We start from the raw sequence: 17,704 nt of genomic DNA, 5'->3' as shown, positions 1-17,704 counted from the left end.
TCCAGACGTGCTGGGCATGTCCTTTATCAGAGGTGAAACTGGGTCAGAGACGGGCCTGGCAGGAACCCAGCCATGGTGGCATGATGGCCAGGGAAGACTTGTGCAGGGATGCAGCCTAAGATAACAGAGCTGACCTTAGGCCCACAACTCTGTAACCCTAGTTTCAGGAGTCCAGATGTCCTTTCCTGCAGCAGTCCCCATACTTGACACTACTAGTCGTCACCTGCCCCCTGCCCTGTGGCTTCCAGGTGATTCCAGACTTCAGGGATAGCACCTGCAGGAACTCCGGAGCCCCTCACTGTAGAGCCACCATGGCCAGGAAAGGCAATGTCCACAGAAGGGCCAGTGGAAGAGAGTCCCAAACCTCAGAGAACCTTCAGCCTCGTCTTCCACCCCTCACCCTACCTGCAAAGCCAGTACAGAGCCCGGGGTGTGCAGGCACAGGTCACATTTCCAGACCACGAAATCCTGTGTGTATCTGGAACCCACTTTAACATGGGCTCTAACACACTGTGCAGCTCCTTTTGGTTCTGGGAGAGCCCTGGGGTCTGAGGTGAGAGGCTGTGCTGCTGGGCGCTGGCCCCAGCAGACCTCGAGGCCTCCTACCACCTGATGCTCAGGCCCGAGCTCGGCTTCTCTATGGCATGGTACTGGGTGTGCAGCAGGCGGTTGGCCCGCTCTGAGCTCTCACCCTGCAGCCACTGTTGGTACAGCTCCTGGACCCCAGGCACATCCTCAGGTGTCTCCATCCTGACCATGCTATACAGGCTCTCCACCTGCTGGAGAAGGTTTTTGCTGGGTATGTCCAGGGCCTTGAGTTGGCCTCCACCATTCAGGCATCCTGTGCAGAGCAGGTTATGGTCACAAGAGTGTCAGGTGGGGTCAAAGTGCACACCCTCTCCCCACTCACCTCCTCCAGCGCTGGAGGGGTGCTGCCAACTCCATCCCAGCAGCCCCCACCCCTGCCATCTCCTGCAGGGAGGTGCACCTGAGGGGCAGGCCATGACCTCCACGTAATGGTAGGGGCAGCGGCCTCGCTTGATCTTCTGCACCAGGTTCTGGATGTTGCGGAAGCCATAGGCAGTGGCAAAGTGCAGCAACACCTGGCCCTCCCTCTCCAGGGTCACCTCCTGGAAGTCCCTGTTCCTGAGGATGGGAGAGACTATATGCACCACCAACACCAGGCTCCTGTACACACACAGGGGCCCTGCTGGGATAGGGGAACTCAGCACTTCCACCCCTTGCTCCTGGGCAGGGGAGGGAGGGTAGAACGAGTGGAGTGCTCCCTCCAACCAGAGGTCCAACAGGTGACCTTAACCTCTCCCAGATCTGTCTCCTCACCTGTGAAATGCGAGTCCCCTTTCCTAAGGCTGGTCTTGAGACATGGCAAGGGAGGACCTAGCCTTGCCCTCCCTCCCAGATGCAGGTGTCACTGGTATCCACCTGTCCTGAGGACAGCGGCCTTGGGCTCAGGATCTTTGCTAAGGGGGAAACTGAGGCCCCCACTTGTGCCCAGTGCTCCAGGGTCTACCAACAAGCCCACCAAGAGGACCCAGGGCTGGGGAGGCACCAGTCTAGGAGCTTTATGGCTGTCCTGTCCTGGTGCCCCAGGCCACCCCACTGACCTCAAAGGCCTGTAGGTGACCTCATCCACATGGACTCCAAAGAGCTCTCTTGCTGCATGCCGGAACACATGCTCCAGGTAACCCCCTGAGCCCCCACCCCGGTGGCTGATGGGCTCCTCAGCAGATGTGCTGCTGGACCTGTGGAAGGGGCAGGTCAGTGTAGGTGAGGAGAGTGGGGCCTCAGCACAGCTGTGTTCAAGCTTTTCTAGGTGGGAAACAAGTCCTGGGCACAAAGGAACGTCTTGGCATGACCCCAGGGCCCCTGGTGTGTCTGACATTGTCCCGGGGAGCTCAGGCCTCTCCAAGCTGGGCTGTGCCTCTCAGGCCTGGGGCAGGCCATGGGAGGGAAGGAGAGGCACTGCCCACCCCACGGCAGCCTGGTTCCCTCTGCTGACTTACAGGCCATCCAGAGGGGCTGGCTCCAGCTCTGAGAGCGAGACCCCCTCCTCTTCCAGCAGCTCGAGGACTTCTCCTGTGTGGGACCACAGCACAGGTGCTCCAGCCGCTCGAACCTCAAGCTGCCCGCATGCCTGGCAGCTGCATCTTGGCCCCAGCAGGCCCACATATTCACCCAGCCAGAAGTGGGAAAGGATGACCCCTCTGAAGACCCTCACGGCTGCCTCATTCCCTCAGGGTGGCATAAGGTGAACCAGTAACTGTGCTGGTCTAGTGCTGTCTGCCCAGCCTCCCGGGCAGTTCATTTTGCTGTCTTGCTAGTACTTGAGAGACTCTGAGACTTCTCAACTCAGAAATGGGGAGCACATGTGAGCCAGAGGGCTGAACTGGAGCCTTTCCACACCCCCCAGACCCACTCAAGCCAATAAGGAACTCCAGGCCCAAGGGATACAGGTGTCCCAGAGGGGTCAGCTGAGAATGCCCTGCCTCCTGGGTGCGGACAATACCTGTAGTGAGGACGCAGTCCACATCTCGAACCTGGTGCTCCTGGCTATAGAAGTCAGGCCTGGAGGCCTCCAGCTTCTTGTCGTAGCAGGGCATCACTGTGACATGGTACACCTTGTCGGGGGCCAGATGCTACAGGAGGAGAGAAACTTGGTCCCACCTGACTACAGCTCGCTCTGTGACAAGCGAGGTAAGAGGTGGCTATGCAGCTGGCCTTGAACAGCCCTTCAGGCTGGCACTGCTTCCCAGCAGCCTCCTCACTGATGCCGTGGCCCTGCAGTGGATGCCACAGGTCCTGCAGTACCCCACTCCAGCAGAGGAAGAGGCCTCAGCCTTCATGGTTCTGGGGTCAATAGAAAAAGCAGGTTGTGGTGCAGAAGATCTGAGGGCCAGGAACCTGACTTGGCACCAGAGCACTTGCCTGGCATGCATGAGGCCTGGGTTTTGATTTCAGCACCACACACAGAGAGACCTCAAGGAAGCCTGACTGTGTCCATGTAGAAGCAGCACAGCACAGGACTAAGGTCAGGAGAAGTGTAGGCTCCCCGCCTCCTGTGGGCCAGTGGCACCAGTTTGGAGTCCTCATGGCTTAGCAGGTGCCCTTGTTTACACAGCAGCCTGTGGAGGTCACCTGATTGCAGCCTGGCTTAGGCTTCTTGCTCCTGAGGGGCTGGGCCACCTCTAGGTGAGTGAAGAGCACCTTCACAGGCAGCTGCCATTAATGCTCATGACCCCAAATGCCTCCAGAGGGCACATGACCACAGCCACAGTGACTGGAGCCAGGGCCACCAATGCCAGGGTCACAGCTGCCACTCTCCAGTGTGCTGCCCTACACGGCCTAAGGCTGTTACCTGCTGTTGGGCGAAGAAGTCCTTGACCAGGGAGCCCATGACTTGCTGTGGGGACCGGGCCGTGCTGATGTAGGGGAGGATGAAGCTGCCATGGGTCTTTTCAGCATAGCAGATCCAGCCTGTGCCGGCAGAACCAACAGGTCTCAGTTGGGCACAGGGCAGGCCTGGGTGGCTCACAGAGTGCCTCTCTGCTTGACAGCGACACAACACTCAGGGGGTAGACCAACTTGTACAAAAATGACTGCAGCATAGATAGCATTCCCATTCTGTCACCCGGTCACCAGGAGTACCAGCCTCCAGACCACAGAAGGGGAGAGAATGCAGGCACTTTCTTGATGGGGTGCCTCCTCCAGGAGGCGTGAGGTACTGACTGGTCCAAGAGCTCTGCCTCCCCACCTGCTCTCCAGGTCCTGAGCCTTGCTGCTGGTATGGTCAGTTTTTAACCACATGATTTGGAACCTTGCCACCTGCACAACCATGAACACACCTGGGCAGGCAGAAGCCAGCACAGGCAAGGCCACTCTGGAGTTGGCTTGATCTCGGAATCGCCGCACGAACTCTCGCTGGCTCTCAAGGAGGCTGAAGTTCCTTGAGAAGGCAGTGTCGAAGACGAAGTGCGCCCCTGGAAAAAAGGCACAAGCTTGACCCCCACCACAGCTGGCACCAGCCATGGGTGACCCTTCTGGTGCTGGCCACAGCAGGGGCAGCACTGTTCACATCCCCCAAAATAGGGCACTGCCCCCAGTGGCACCAGTTGCTTCTACTGCAGCCCCAGGAAGCATGGAACAGCCTGTGCCATGGGGATAAGCCAGGTGCTGCCTGGGGCCAGGGGACAACTTCCTGTGATGCATCTCCCACTGCAGTGAACTCCTGTTTATTTATTTATTTATTTTTGTACTGGGGATTGAACCCAGGGGTGCTTAGCCACTGAGTAACATCACCACCCCCTTTTTTTTTTTTCATTTTGAGACAAGGTCTCACTAAGTTACTCAGGACCTCACTAAGTTGCTGGGGCTGGCCTTGAACCTGTGATCCTCCTGCTTCAGCCTCCCTAGCTGCTGGGATTACAGGCATGTGCCACCATACCTGGTTCCTGTTTGATTTATTTTCTTTTTAATATTTTTTAGTTTTCAGCAGACACAACATCTTTGTATGTGGTGCTGAGGATGGAACCTGAGCCACACGCATGCCAGGAGAGCGTGTGACCGCTTGAGCCACATCCCCAGCCCTCCTGTTTGATTTCTAAGGTTTGGCTTTCTCACACTGGAGCAGGGCTCAGGCTCCTGGACAGTTCCTAGTGCTCCACCTCTTCCCAGGTCCTCATAGCAGTATGTCCAAGCATCTTTTTTACACAGCCAGCTCCAAGGGACCACCTCCTCCTGGGCTGCTGCCCACTGTTCCCCATCCCCCCAGACTGTGCAGAAGACCCACGTGAATGCCACTTAGTCACAGTGAGATTCTGGGCAATTGTCCCTGCTTACTCTAAACCCATCAACTAAACTCCTGCAGAAACCTGTTTGACTCCAGTAAAGGGCTGCCCTTCTGACTTACTGCACCCTCCCCGCCAGGATCCAGAAGGAAAAATCTTTGAATTTGTTTTCTTGGGTGGTGCCATACTGATTTCCATCTTCCATTGGACCAGGCGCAGCCCTAGGCCAGCTTCCCCAGGTCTGAGGGACCAGGACAGTCAGATAGGGCCAGTGTCAGCAAGTTTCTGGTGAAAGACCCCCCTGGTCATGGGAGGACGACCAAGCATTAGCCTGTCTACCAGGTAAAGGAACATTCTGTGAAAGGGGCCTGTAAACACCCCCTTTCACTTCCCACTAGGGTGGGGGTACTGGCCACTCTGGCACTAGCACCCCAATCTAGCCAGGGGCTCTCAGAATACTCATTTCCTCCCCTAGCCCAGTGACCAACCAAGTCTGGATGTGGCTGACCAGTGTCCAACACAGGCCTGGAACGAGTGCCTTCAGAGCAACAGGTAAGAAACACACAGGGTGGTGAGTTCCTCGTGTGGGAAGAGTGTAAGTCGGAGCAGATGGCTGCTCTTCAGAGGTGTTGCTCCCCACCAGGCACAGTGGCCACATGTGTGGGAGGCTGAGGCAGGAGGGTTGTGAGTTCAAAACCGGCCTTAGCAACTTAGCAAGGCCCTAATCAACTTAGCAAAACCCTGTCTCAAAAAATGAAAAGGGCTGGGGATGTGGCTCAGGGGATAAATGCCTCTGGCTTCAATTTCTGGAACAACAACAAAAAAGAAGTGGGCTGGGCTGTGGCTCAATGGTAGAGTGTTTGCCTATTGTGTGAGGCATCGGGCTAGACTCTCAGCACCGCATATAAATAAATAAATAAAATGAAGGTCCAGGGGCTGGGGCTGGGGCTCAGTGGTGGAGCGCTGGATTCTCAGCACCGCTTAATGAATAAAATAAAGGTCCAGGGGCTGGGGCTGAGCGGTGGAGCACTCACCCAGCACATGTGAGGCCCTGGGTCCAATCCTTAGCACCATATAAAAATAAATAAAATAAAGCTATTGTGTCCAACTACAACTAAAAATAAGTTAATGCATAAATAAATAGAGGGCCATCAACATCTTAAAAGAAAAAAGAGCTGCTGCTCTCCGCTGTCAAGCAACCTCAAGATGAAGTCCCACTGGGAACACATCAAGTGTCTGAGTTCAGGGCTGAGTGACTGTGACTTGGAAGTGGGAAGCATCCCCATGCTCAACGCCCATGTTTGGGGCCATGGTATTCACCCAAGGTTCCACACCTACCTATTTTTTTAAAGAATGAAGTTAATTTCCTGGCAGTGTCTGTAGGATTTAGCTGAAACCTTGCAGCCAGCGATGCTCTGGACTGGGGTGACACAGAAATGACAACCAGCCGCTGCTCACTGGGTGCTGCAGTCTGCAAGGTGGGGAGAGGCACTTACTCTGCAGGTTTGTAAGATCCAGCTCCTAGCCTGTCAAGCCAGATGCCAATGGTTCTGGAGAGAGCCTGCTGCCCCAGCGGAGCCCAGCACATGGGGGTACATTCAGGAGAGAGCTAGGGCCTGGCATCTCAGAGCATGGCAAGACCCAAGAGACATGGGAGTCACCTGAAGGAAGGACAAGTGGCACCAGGTGAGCTGCCCCTGAAGAAATATGCCCTGGGCTGCTGGGCCAATCTGTACCGCTTACCTTGTTAGCATCTAGAACCTTCCGCAGCTCCTCGTGGCTCTGCTGGGTGATAAGCACAGTCTCTGCCGAGGTGACACAGCCACTACATGCCAGGCAGTCGTTCAGTGAGACCCTGGCTTTTGCTAGCTTCTGGGTCCCACCATCCTGCAGAAGGGGCATGGACCTAAGACAACGGTCCCCTTGCAGGGCTCCTCTCAGGAGCGCAGATCCCACAGGGGCCTGTGCTCTTCTGCTTACAACACACTGGCAGCCAACATGGTGTCTAGTTGGGTGCCACTCGATTTTTATTTTCATTTACTTTCTGTGGTCCTGGAGATTAAATCTAGGGCCTTGTACGTGCTAGGCAAGCACTCAATCCCTGAGTCACATGCCCAGCCCTACCACTCAATATTTTTAAAAATTAAAATATTAAAAATTTAACATATTTTTTAAAATTAAAAAATGTTACACAAGTACTAGTACACATCCTAAGTTTTCACACTGACATCAAACTCTTAACTTCTGGGACAAACTCAACTAGCACATCAAACTTGTATGAATAGGGCTTGCTTGCGTTCAGTCAGCACAAAAGCAGTAGACTTGCCTGCTGGAGGGGATCCTGGCCCTGCTGTGCATGTGTAGGCCTGTGGGAATAGGCTCTAAAAGAAGGAGGTAATGCCAAGAGCTGGCTCGGCCAGACAGAGGTAGAGCCTTGAGATGCTGGTGTTCAGGCTGGTCCTCTAGGAGGGTATTCAATGGGTTTTCCAATCAAAATGATCCCAGCTAAAGCCCCTGACTCCGCCTTACAGACATGAGCCTGGTTTGAGCTGGAGACAGGAGAGCTTCAGGGGTGAGGTTCTGAATTGAAGGTCCTTTGAGCTACCTCCCACTAGGTCTGTGTGCTGTGCTGCAGCCACATCTGAGATTAGCCCACACTGAAAAGCTAAGAATCCATAGGCCTGGGCTGTGATGTGCCAAGGGAGGCTGCAGTGCTCCTTCAAATCAATAGCCACAGCTCTGGACAGCAGTGCCCATGAGTGCCCAGCACCTTCCCTGGGTCCCTTCACTTATGGAACCCTTGAAAGAATCAGGCCCTCTCAGCTGCACCAGCCCCAGCCATGGCATGCCTTGAGTCACCATCCTGCAAAGAGCAAAAGTCAGCTTTCTTGTGACCATGTGATCCTGCTCATCACAGGCATCTGCACACCCCACACCATGAACAAAGAAAGATTCCCATCCAGGGAGGATTCCTGGCCAGGCAGACAGAGCATCATTTCTCAGCCTAGTGGTGAGTGTAGTTTGTTTATGCACACACACACACACACACACACACGTATGTATATTTACTTATTTATTTGTCAATGGACCTTTATTTTGTTTGTTTATATGTGGTGCTGAGAATCTAACCCAGTGCCTCACACATGCTGGGCAAGTGCTCTGCCACTGAGTCACAACTCCAGCCCTGTGAATGTAGTTTTGAAGCCCAAATGGCGGGTGGTTGGGGTGAGTCTTAATACTGTAGCATTGGGAACTCGTGTTCACTTGGTAAAAGAGCAAGTAGGCAGGCTCCAAGATCTTATCCTAGAACTTAAGAGAGGGCTGCAGGACCCACCATGTCTGTAGAACAAATCAGTCCTGCTGCTCAGCCTGGGCACCCAGTCTGCTCCCCAAGTACTCTGACCTGGTGCCCCAGCGGTCAGTGAACAGACCAATATGAAATGACTGGCAGAACGTGAAAAGTCTCAAGGCTACCACATTGCAACTGGATGAAGCAGAGAAAACATGCTTCAGCCCATGCAGCTGGACTGTGGTGGGGCTCCATGCCTTACCTGATTAACTTGGAAGTAACTCCCATCATCCTCGATGTGGATCCTGGCCACACCACTTCCAGGCCTCTTATCCACTTTCACAGGCTTGATGCAATCCTATACCAGGAAGAGATCCCAAACCTGTTCTGTGAAGGAGCTCCTGAGGTAGCTGAGCCTCAAGAATGGCTGGCCCCATGGCACAAGGCTCTGCCCAAGGGGCACACTCCAGGACAGGATGGACCCACCATCTTCCTGCTACTGAGGCTGTCCCAGGCTGCCCTGCTCTGCACTAGGCACTGGAGTCTAACATCAAGGTCACTCACTCCACAAGTGTGGATCAGTATGAAGGCCAGCACCAACTAGGCCTGCAAACTGCCCATCTGCGGAGACCTCTATTCCTGACCTTTGCCCCAAGAGCAGACAGTGGTGCAGCCACCAAGAAGAGGTCAAAGTTAATGCTACTGAGGGAACCAAGGATGCTTCCCTTGGTGACATCTGTCGGTCACCACTCCATACTGCCCTGGGATCAAGTCCGGGCTCTCCCATCTCCTTGAGTTCTGTCTTGCGATTCCAAAACCATAGTGGCCACTTCCTTCCCACCTCACAGGAGGCGGCTGCAGCTCATCTTGCCTGCCCTGTAGACCAGCCCCGCTCGGTTAATCTGGGGTGGTGCTTTTCAGCTTTGGCTGTGCAGAGCCCTGGCAGTTACAGGCAGGCCCTGCCAGATATGGGCACCAGCTTCCAGCCTGGTGCAGCAGGTCCCTCCACTGGGCTCCAAGTGGGCCGTTCTTGACACCCATTGCTGTCTGTCTGGTTTCCCCATGTGCCCTAGTGAACTGCACCCTTGACACTCTTGTCCCCCGCCGTGGACTGTGGGCCGTTCCCCGACACCGTCCGGGATATCCCGTCCTGCCCCAGTGGGCCGTCCCACGGCCGACACCGGCAGCCCGTCCCACGAGAGCCGCCTGTGAGAGCCCGTTCTCTATTCCACGTAAGCGGGCGACCTGCCTGCCCACCTGGGACGGCCCGATGAAGTCGTCCAGGTCGGTGAGCTGCAGCGCCCCGCTGAAGGGCGACGCCATGACTGCAGCGCTACCGCCCGGCGCCACGCGCAGGTGTCGTCAAGTGGCGCGAAGCAACGTAGAGTTCCGCCTCACTGCCGGAAAGCGCCCCGCTCGGTGCATGCGTGTCTGTTCCGCGGCGGGCGGTGCGCGCCCTCTGCTGGCGGGCCCAGTGCAGCGGCTCTCGCGCCCTGGCTCGCGGATGTTCAGAGCCCAAAGTTCCAGGCTTCCAATCTCTGCGCCTTCTCTGGCTGTGGCGCTCTTGGCAATGTAGATCAAGTACAATGCAGCTCTGGCGCCATAGTCTCTTTGGCTTCGCAAAGAACGGGAGGGGTTCCTCACTTCATTTATCTACTTATGTTCTGCTTACCTGCCAGCCAGGTGTGGGCCTGAGAGTGCCCAGAGGCACGGCCTTGCTGTGTGCTGTGCTCACTGATGTGCTCAAGAACCAAGGGCGACACCAGAAACACAATATGTGCCCAGCTTCTGTTGACTGAGATTCAGGCAGTGCGGAAAATCCACAGGTAGGGAGCAGTAGTCCCTCGGGCTCTGGTGGTTTGATTCCCAGCAGTTTGATTCTACAGACCTCCAGGACCCAGTTACTGGTATTTTGGAGATCAACCTGAGGAAACCCCATTTCTTTTCCATAAGAGTTTTTAGCCTGAGTGCTAGTGTGTAGCTGAGAGTAGAGCACTTGGCTAGCAGGTCGCCCTGAATTTCATCTCCAGCACTGCAAAAGGGAAAGAAAGAAAAAATGGTTTATAGGTCGCTGGTCTCAATTGTGAAGCCTTAATAAACCATATCATGTCCAGTTACACATCTAGTGACCAGTTTTTATTGGGATTTTCCAGAAAACTCCAGGCATTGAATCTGGCTTATCCCCAGATGCTTGGACTGACCTGGTGGGTCCATGGCAGGCTTGGCCCTAGATCATCCCTGGTAATCCCACATTTCTTCCTTCTTCCTGGGGTCTGGATTCTGAGTCCCACAGTTGTCCCACTGGGCTCTGCTTGGCAACTATTGCCTGTCTATGACTCCACTTTCAGGCCCAGGACTGGTGGCCTCCCTGAGCCCCACAGCTGCTTCCCCAGCCCAGTGGGGCTTTCTCCTCAGCAGCAAGAGGCTTTCAGGTGGGCTTCCAGGCCACACTTGTCCCTGGGTACCCTGGGCCCCAAGTCTGAAGAAGTCCTCCAATTTTGAGAAGGAGAACACAAACTAAGTGTCACTGAAATGCCTTGGAATGGATCAGGAGTGTGAGTGGCAGGTGCCATTGAGATTTGAGGATCTCTTAGCAGGAGTGTGGGCTATGTAGTCTGCTTGGGGTTTCTCCCAGTGCTAGGAGAGAGTTTGATGTGTTGAAATTCAAGGAGGGTTCAGTCTGTCTCCCCCTTCCCACAGACCCAAGTCCAAGTCTATAAGAGCAAACACAAATGGAACAAAGGTGGATGTGACCGGGGTGCCACCTGCAGATGATGGGGATCTTCCAGACAATGGAATGGCATGAAGCCATAAGAAGGATGGAAGTTCTGATGTGTGTCAGCATGGGCAAACCTTGAGAACTTGTGGCCACAGAGGATCAGTCCCAAAAGGTGCAGGTTGTGTGAGTCCTCGCCTTCTCTGAGCCATATGCCAGTCTTTTTATAAAAAAAAATATTTACTTTTTAGTTGTATTTGGACACAATACCTTTATTTTATTTATTTTATTTATTTTTTAAGTTTATTTTTTAGTTTTAGGTGGACACATTATTTTTATTTTACATTTATCTGGTGCTGAGGATCAAACCCAGTGCCTCATGCATACTAGGCGAGCGTTCTACCACTGAGCCACAAACCGAGCCCTTATTTATTTATTTTTATGTGGTACTCAGGAGCGAATCCAGGGCCTTGCATGTGCTAGGCAAGTGCTCTACCGCTGAGCCCCAGCCCCAGCCCCATACATGCCAGTCTTTACATAAACATATTACACTCTTTGTTTTGTGTGCATATGTTGTGCTGGGGATTGAACCCATGGCCTTGCCCATGCAAGGCAAGCACTCTACCAACTGACCTATATCCTCAGCCCTACATAAAAATTTTGTTTTGAGACAGGATCTTGCTAAGTTGTCCAGACTGGCCTTGAACTTGCAATCCTCCTACCTTAGCCTCCTGAGTCTCTGGGATCACAGGTGTATGCCACCACATCCGGCTTAATTATGCACTTTAAATAGGCTAATTGTATGGTGTGTGAGTTTATATTTCAATAAAGCTGTTCAAGAAAGCATGCAATTTGGAGGCAACTCCAAAGTAACTCCCAGGATGTCCAGTCTCAAGACACCAGCCTGTCACCCTTGAAGGAGTATATGGGTGGCCAACATAGCCAGTTTGAGTTTTTTTGTTGTTTCTCGTTTGTTTTTGTTTGGCAATACAGGGGTCAAACCCAGGGCCTCACACAAACTAGGCAGGTGCTCTTCTGCTGGGCTAAATCCTCAGCTCAGAGCCAGTTTCTGATTCAGAAAATAGGACCAGGTATTTCTGACCCCCTCACCCCAGGCTGGATTCTGCTGCTGCTCGGTGGGTTTGTGACTCCTTGCAGGTCTTAGGTTGCCTCTCCTCCCTGCACCCTGGTGCCACATCAGGCCTCTGAGTCCCTGGACTCCTGTTTTGCAAACTGTTTCATCATCATCATTAATGAGTGTTCACCATGAGCTTTGTGCAAGTCCCTAAGCCAGACCCTGGGGATTCCAGGGTTGACACATGTCAGGGCAGAGGAGGACCCCAGGCATGCACCCCTTCCTGGGCTCGCCCTGGTGCTCTGGCTGTGCTCCCTCTGGAGGTGGCAAGGGGACACCTGCCTTGGTTGGGTGGGAGGAAGTACCAGCAGTGGGGCCCCTCGGTGTCTGCTGGGGCTCCCAGTACTGCCCAGCCCCTCCTGTGGGCTGGTGTGCTTCCCCAGGGTAAGTGTCCAAAGGCTGCAACAATAAATGACCACACACTGGTGTTCAGAACAGTAGAGATTCATCCTCTCATAGTTGTGAAGACCAGAGTTCTGAGAGCCAGGTGCAGGCAAGCCGGGTCTTCTGCAACCTCCAGGGAGGGTCTTTCCTGCCTCTCCCTACTCTGGTGGCTCCAGGCGTCCCAGGCTGTAGCCACATGTGTCCTTCTCTGCCTCTCTGCACGACTCCTTTCCTCTGTCTCCCCTCTCTCTCATCAGAACACCTGCTGTCAGATATGGATTCAGGTCCCTGTTTGCATGGGCCCTTTTTCTAACCCACACCCTCAGGTTCCAGCAGATACACCCTGGACACTACCATGCAGCCAGCTCCTGAGGAACTGGAGGATACTGCCTGAGGGTCTGGAGCCAACACCCCTGGGCTCTAGGCCAGCTGGGGCTCAGGGTGGAGGCAAGGACCAGCAGGTGTCTTTCAGGGTGATGGCTCTGTGACAGCTTACTCTTTTTTTTTTGTATTGGGGATTGAACCCAGGGGCACTTAACCACTGAGCCATATCCTTAGCCCTCTGTGACAGCTTAGAAGACCCCAAGGGAAGGCTGGCCAGGGCAGGGGAGACAGGAAGGGCAGAAGGGGAGCTGTATTTTCCAAAATAAACAATAGGTTTCCCAGTGTCCAATTTCAGCACCACCTTCTCCAGCATTCAATAGGAACTCCCCCTGTTGAAGTACCCATCCCCCAAAATTTGGAGAGGAGAAGATCTTGTGCAGGTCAGGAGGCAGCCAAGCCCATGAAAGCTCCCCGCCCAGCTTGTGGGGCACCATACGAGCGCCCTGAGGTGCTGGATTGGACCCAGGGGACAGGCAAGGAGGGAGAAAGGGGCTGTGAGTGTCTGCCTGGGTGGCCACCTGTGCAAGACACCAGGCATCTCCAGGGTCTGGGTCAGTGAAGCTGCTCCTGCTTGTGGGACTCAGCTCCCTGCCAGCTGCTCCAGGAGCCTTGCGAGCCGGGACTGCTTTGTTGGTCTGCCATGTGTCACAGGCCCAGTCCCCAACCCATGGTGCTGGGAGGTGGTGGGACCTGGTGGGAGGAGGCCTCTTCTTCCTCTCTCTGCTTCCTGGCAGCCATGTAAGCTGTGACCTCCATCCACTGCCCTCCCACCATAATGTGCCACACACCATAGGCCCTGAGCAATAGGACCATGTGGACTGAACTGTTTAAGACTGTGAGCCGAAACAGTCCCTGTTTTCTTTTTAGGTGATTATCTCAGAGATTTTGTTAAAGTGACAGAGAGCCAACTCCCATGGTGGCCAATGAGGGGATCTCCACACGACTCATGCTGAGGATATTCTGGGTGAGTCAGGTCCCTAGTGGTTATGGGGATACCCCACACTTGTCCCCTGCTGTGCCTTCCACGTAGACCTTGGGCCCAGACCCTGTGCTGGTGGTTGGGACAGAAGGGTGGGAAGGCTCCATGGGAGGGTCCTTCCATAGTGTGTGTCGTGAGGGGGCCAGGCAGCCGCCTTCCCAAAATCTGGAAGACTTGGCGGGCTGGTGGCATTGGATGGGCCCTTTCCCCTGTTGCCTGATGCGCGCTTGTTCTCCCCCAGCATCTGTGCAGCTCGGCCTCCCAGGACACGTGGACAAGTGTCTGCAAAGGGGAATCGCCGTTGGGCAGGGCATCATTAGTGGCACCATCAACACAGAGTGGCTTCCCTCTGGGACACCACATCTTGTCAACAGGTGGAATCCTGGCAACAGCCCTGGGAGGCCTGGCACGGGCCACAATTAAGAGCTAATGAGCAGGCCTGCTGTGGCTGCTCCTTGGCAAGAGCCCCGGCACTGGCGCGGCTGTCCCAGGGCAGCCAGCATGCCCTGACCTCCAGAGTGCTGCTGACTGGGGTGCTAGTTCAGGGGCAGTGGCAGATAGGCCTGGTGTGCGACCCCTCCTTGGGCTTTCTGAACACGCACACATTGCTGACTGTGGAATGTGGGGCAGCTGGTTCCCTGCTTGGTCGACTCCCATGGATGCTGGAAAGGGGTGTGGTGGGCATGGTAGTGGGGATCTGTGGGGCTGTCACTGCTAGGGAGACTGGCACAGAGGAGGAAGCCTGGGCCCCGCTCCTCAGCTTCTTCCTCTGCATATGTTGAGTAGGTCCTGCCTCCCTAGACACCCACGATCCCGATGAAAGGTGGGCCTGGGGGCAAAGGCAGCTCTGCAGGACCAAGGTGCAGGGTTCAGCACATACCTGTTGGGAGGGTGGCCACCAAGGGGGCAGCAGCATGGCCAGTGGGAGGTTCAGGAGAAGCAGGGGTTGTGCTGCTGGTCCTGCTGCATGTGGCTTGTCCCCCTCCCCCTGCTCGAGAGGGCCTTGCCCCCATTCCTGGGAGAGGAGAGAGCAGCTCCAGCCACATGGGCCACCAGCAGGCCACAGGTTCTGGGGGAGGTGTCTGGTGGGGAGTTCATGCTGCTCCCCTCTGTCTACCTCCCTCACCGGGGCACCACTTGGCCTTGCCTGGGCTGCACCACTTGGTGTCCCAGCTGCCCTGGTGTCCCTCTGCTGAGACGGGAGCCCAGAGACACTCAGAACCTCACCTGGACTGCAGGGCTAGCGGAAGGTTAAGGGGGTGCTGGAACCACTGCCCTGTCTCCAATGGCACCCCTGTGCTTCTCATCAGTGGGAGCCTCTCACCTCCCTCGGCATGGCCACCCTGGGGGCCCTGAGAAGATGGGTGGGTGGGGGTGGTGCTCAGTGCAGCTCAGTGGGGCTGGGAGCAGCAGGTGGCCGAGGAGCCAACCCTGAGGGTGGGGATGGCCACTGAGGGGCTGGGTGCCCTGGGAGCTCCCTCGGAAAGAAAGAAAACCCCAAGGTTCCTTGTGGGCCAGGGACCCCCAGAGGCCCAACCCCAGGCCAGCAGGATCTTGCTGCCTTCCTGGTTTTGAAGATAATATTTGGAGGCCAGAGCAGAAGCCTCTGAGAATGTGGGTCCTGCCAGGGAGCTGGCTGCCTGCCAGCCTCCATGGTGACCCCAGCACGTCAGAGATGCCCTCACCAGCAAAGCTGAGTAACAATTTACCCAGGTCCTAGCTGCTGGAGGACCTGCAGAGGGTCAGACTCTGCCTTTGTTTCCACAACCAGAGGAGGAAGGTGATCTGTTTAATGTGTAGAATAAACAACCCCAAAGTCATTTTGCTTCCTGAAGAGTGGAAAGGCCAGCTGTAGCCTGGGGGCCAAGCCAGCAGCCAGATCCGGAATGAGGGGTTCACAGGAGGCCAGCTATTCTGGGTGGGGGAAGTCACCACGCACCACCCATCCACCAGGGCTGGAGACTGGCAGCCATTTGTTTTCTTTCCATGTGTCTGAATATAATACCATTTTTCTTTTCTTTTCCTTCCTTCGTTCCTTCCTTCCTTCCTTTCTTTCTTTTTTTTCTTTGCTGTGCTAGGGATTGAACCCTGGGTCTCCCACATACTAAGCAAGTGCTCTACCACTGAGCTGCACCCCAGCTCCTGCGCTAGCAGTGGGTGTTCAGTTTTACTGCGGTACGATTGATGTGCGGTAAATACATCTACTTACAGCACACAACTCAGAGTCCTGGAGGTCACAGGCCTGAGGCCACCTGCAGTGGAGCACGTTGCAACCGCCTGCCATGTTTACATGAACGTTTGCTGGCCTCGTTGGGGAGGCTGGTATGGGAGACCAACCTTGCACGTGACTAAGTCACACTCCCCTGCTGGGCAATGTGGCGTCAGGCACCCATGCTGCTAGACTGCCCAGCTCTTCTAGGGTTCAGGTGACTTGTGTCTTCCTGCCCAGGCTTGTCTTGCTACCTCCCCATGGGTTAAGCTACGCTCACCTGTTCCTTTGTAATATAACCCCTTGCCCTGTTTAGGATAGAATCTTCCATGGAAGTGCCTTGTGTGTGTCCCCTTCTCTTACTGTGCCCTTGGGTGTGGCCTACCCAGGTGTCAGTCAACCTGCTGACAGTGGACATCATGAAGATAGACTCAGCCCCCTGAAACCTGACCCCTTGCCTCATTTGAATAGCTTTTCCTCAATAAAAGTGGTCAGCGCGTGTGTGTGTGTGTGTGTGTGTGTGTGTGTGTGTGTGTTTTCTCTCTCTCTTCCTGTGGACCCTTAAGGTCAGAGGAGCTGTCACAGCGACCCCAAAGAAAAAGGTATTTGAGTCTCTTGTGTGGTTATTTTGTGCAGCCCAATCAGCCCAGTTCAACTAGAGTGACCCCTGAACCTTTTAGTCACAAGAACAGGCTGGGCCTAGTTGGGGGTCCCTGTCCTGTGGGGCTGGCCCTTGCTGTTCATCCTGCTTTACTTCCTCTGGCATAAGCAGCCCAGGCTGGCCTCAAACTTGGGATTCTCCTGCCTCAGCCAAGTGACTTGGCCGACAGGCACAGCCCCAGTGGTGGCCCTGTCCCTTGTCTCTGCATTCACCTGTGTCATTTCTTATACTTTGAGCTTCTGTAGTCGAGTTTCCTGAGGTAGCACCTCAAGTCCTTGACCTCTTTTTTATACTATGTAACTACTCAAAGCTACTAGTTGCCCTCTGTACTATCTTTTTTCTTTCCTTTTGCTTTTCTTTTGTTCTACTTAGATAATTTTTATTTCTTTCTGTTGTCGTCTTAAAATTTTTTTCAGTCTTGTTGATGTAATTGACAAATACGAATTATATATATTTGAGGTGTACAACATGATTTTTAAAATTTTCATTTCTGTATTTCCCATTCAAATAAGTGCTTTAAAAGAAACTTTTTTTTGTAGTTGTAGATGGACCAAATGCCTTTATTTTATTTGTTGATTTTTTAAAAAATAGCCCGTCCCCAGCCCTTTTTATATTTTATTTATTTATTTATTTTAAAGAGAGAGAGAGAAAATTTTAATATTTTATTTTTTAGTTTTCGGCAGACACAACATCTTTATTTGTATGTGGTGCTGAGGATTGAACCTGGGCTGCACGCATGCCAGGCTAGCGCGCTACCGCTTGAGCCACATCCCCAGCCTATTATTTGTTGATTTTTATGTAGTGCTAAGGATTGAACCCAGTTCCTCACACATGCCAGGCAAGTACTCTGTCACTGAGCTACAACCGCAGCCCCTGGAAGAAATGTTTTTACCCAATGTATTTTTTAAAACTGAACATGAATGTTCATAGCAATTTCTTTATAATAGTCCCAAACTGATTTTAAAATGCCTTAAAAAGTTGAACAAACTGAGATACATTCATACCACAAAATATGACTCAGCAATTGAAAGTGTCAGTTGATCTATGAAACCTTGGTGAAAAGGGGGAAGGACGTGGCTAAGTGACAACAGGAGGGATCTTCACATTGTTGGAAATATTCTGTACCTGACTTGGTGATACTG

General features: G+C 53.9%; 1 protein-coding gene across 1 annotated transcript; it reads right to left on the bottom strand.

Moving 5' to 3' along the window:
• Nucleotides 1–135: 135 nt before the first annotated feature.
• Ciao3 (cytosolic iron-sulfur assembly component 3) lies at nt 136–9,434 on the bottom strand. The gene is made up of 11 exons (XM_026385356.2): nt 9,352–9,434; nt 8,357–8,452; nt 6,549–6,692; nt 6,144–6,276; nt 3,864–3,998; nt 3,377–3,495; nt 2,528–2,657; nt 2,025–2,097; nt 1,626–1,763; nt 989–1,146; nt 136–841 (listed from the first exon to the last, which is right to left on the bottom strand). The coding sequence occupies exons 1-11, from the start codon at nt 9,415–9,417 to the stop codon at nt 603–605; spliced, it is 1,431 nt and encodes a 476-aa protein (XP_026241141.1). The 5' UTR covers nt 9,418–9,434; the 3' UTR covers nt 136–602.
• Nucleotides 9,435–17,704: the final 8,270 nt, after the last annotated feature.

This window comes from Urocitellus parryii, chromosome 9, assembly GCF_045843805.1.
Source record: "Urocitellus parryii isolate mUroPar1 chromosome 9, mUroPar1.hap1, whole genome shotgun sequence".
Lineage (NCBI taxonomy): Eukaryota > Metazoa > Chordata > Mammalia > Rodentia > Sciuridae > Urocitellus > Urocitellus parryii.
The sequence above is the reverse complement of the archived record's forward strand: the minus strand, read 5'-3'. Positions and strand labels throughout refer to the sequence as shown.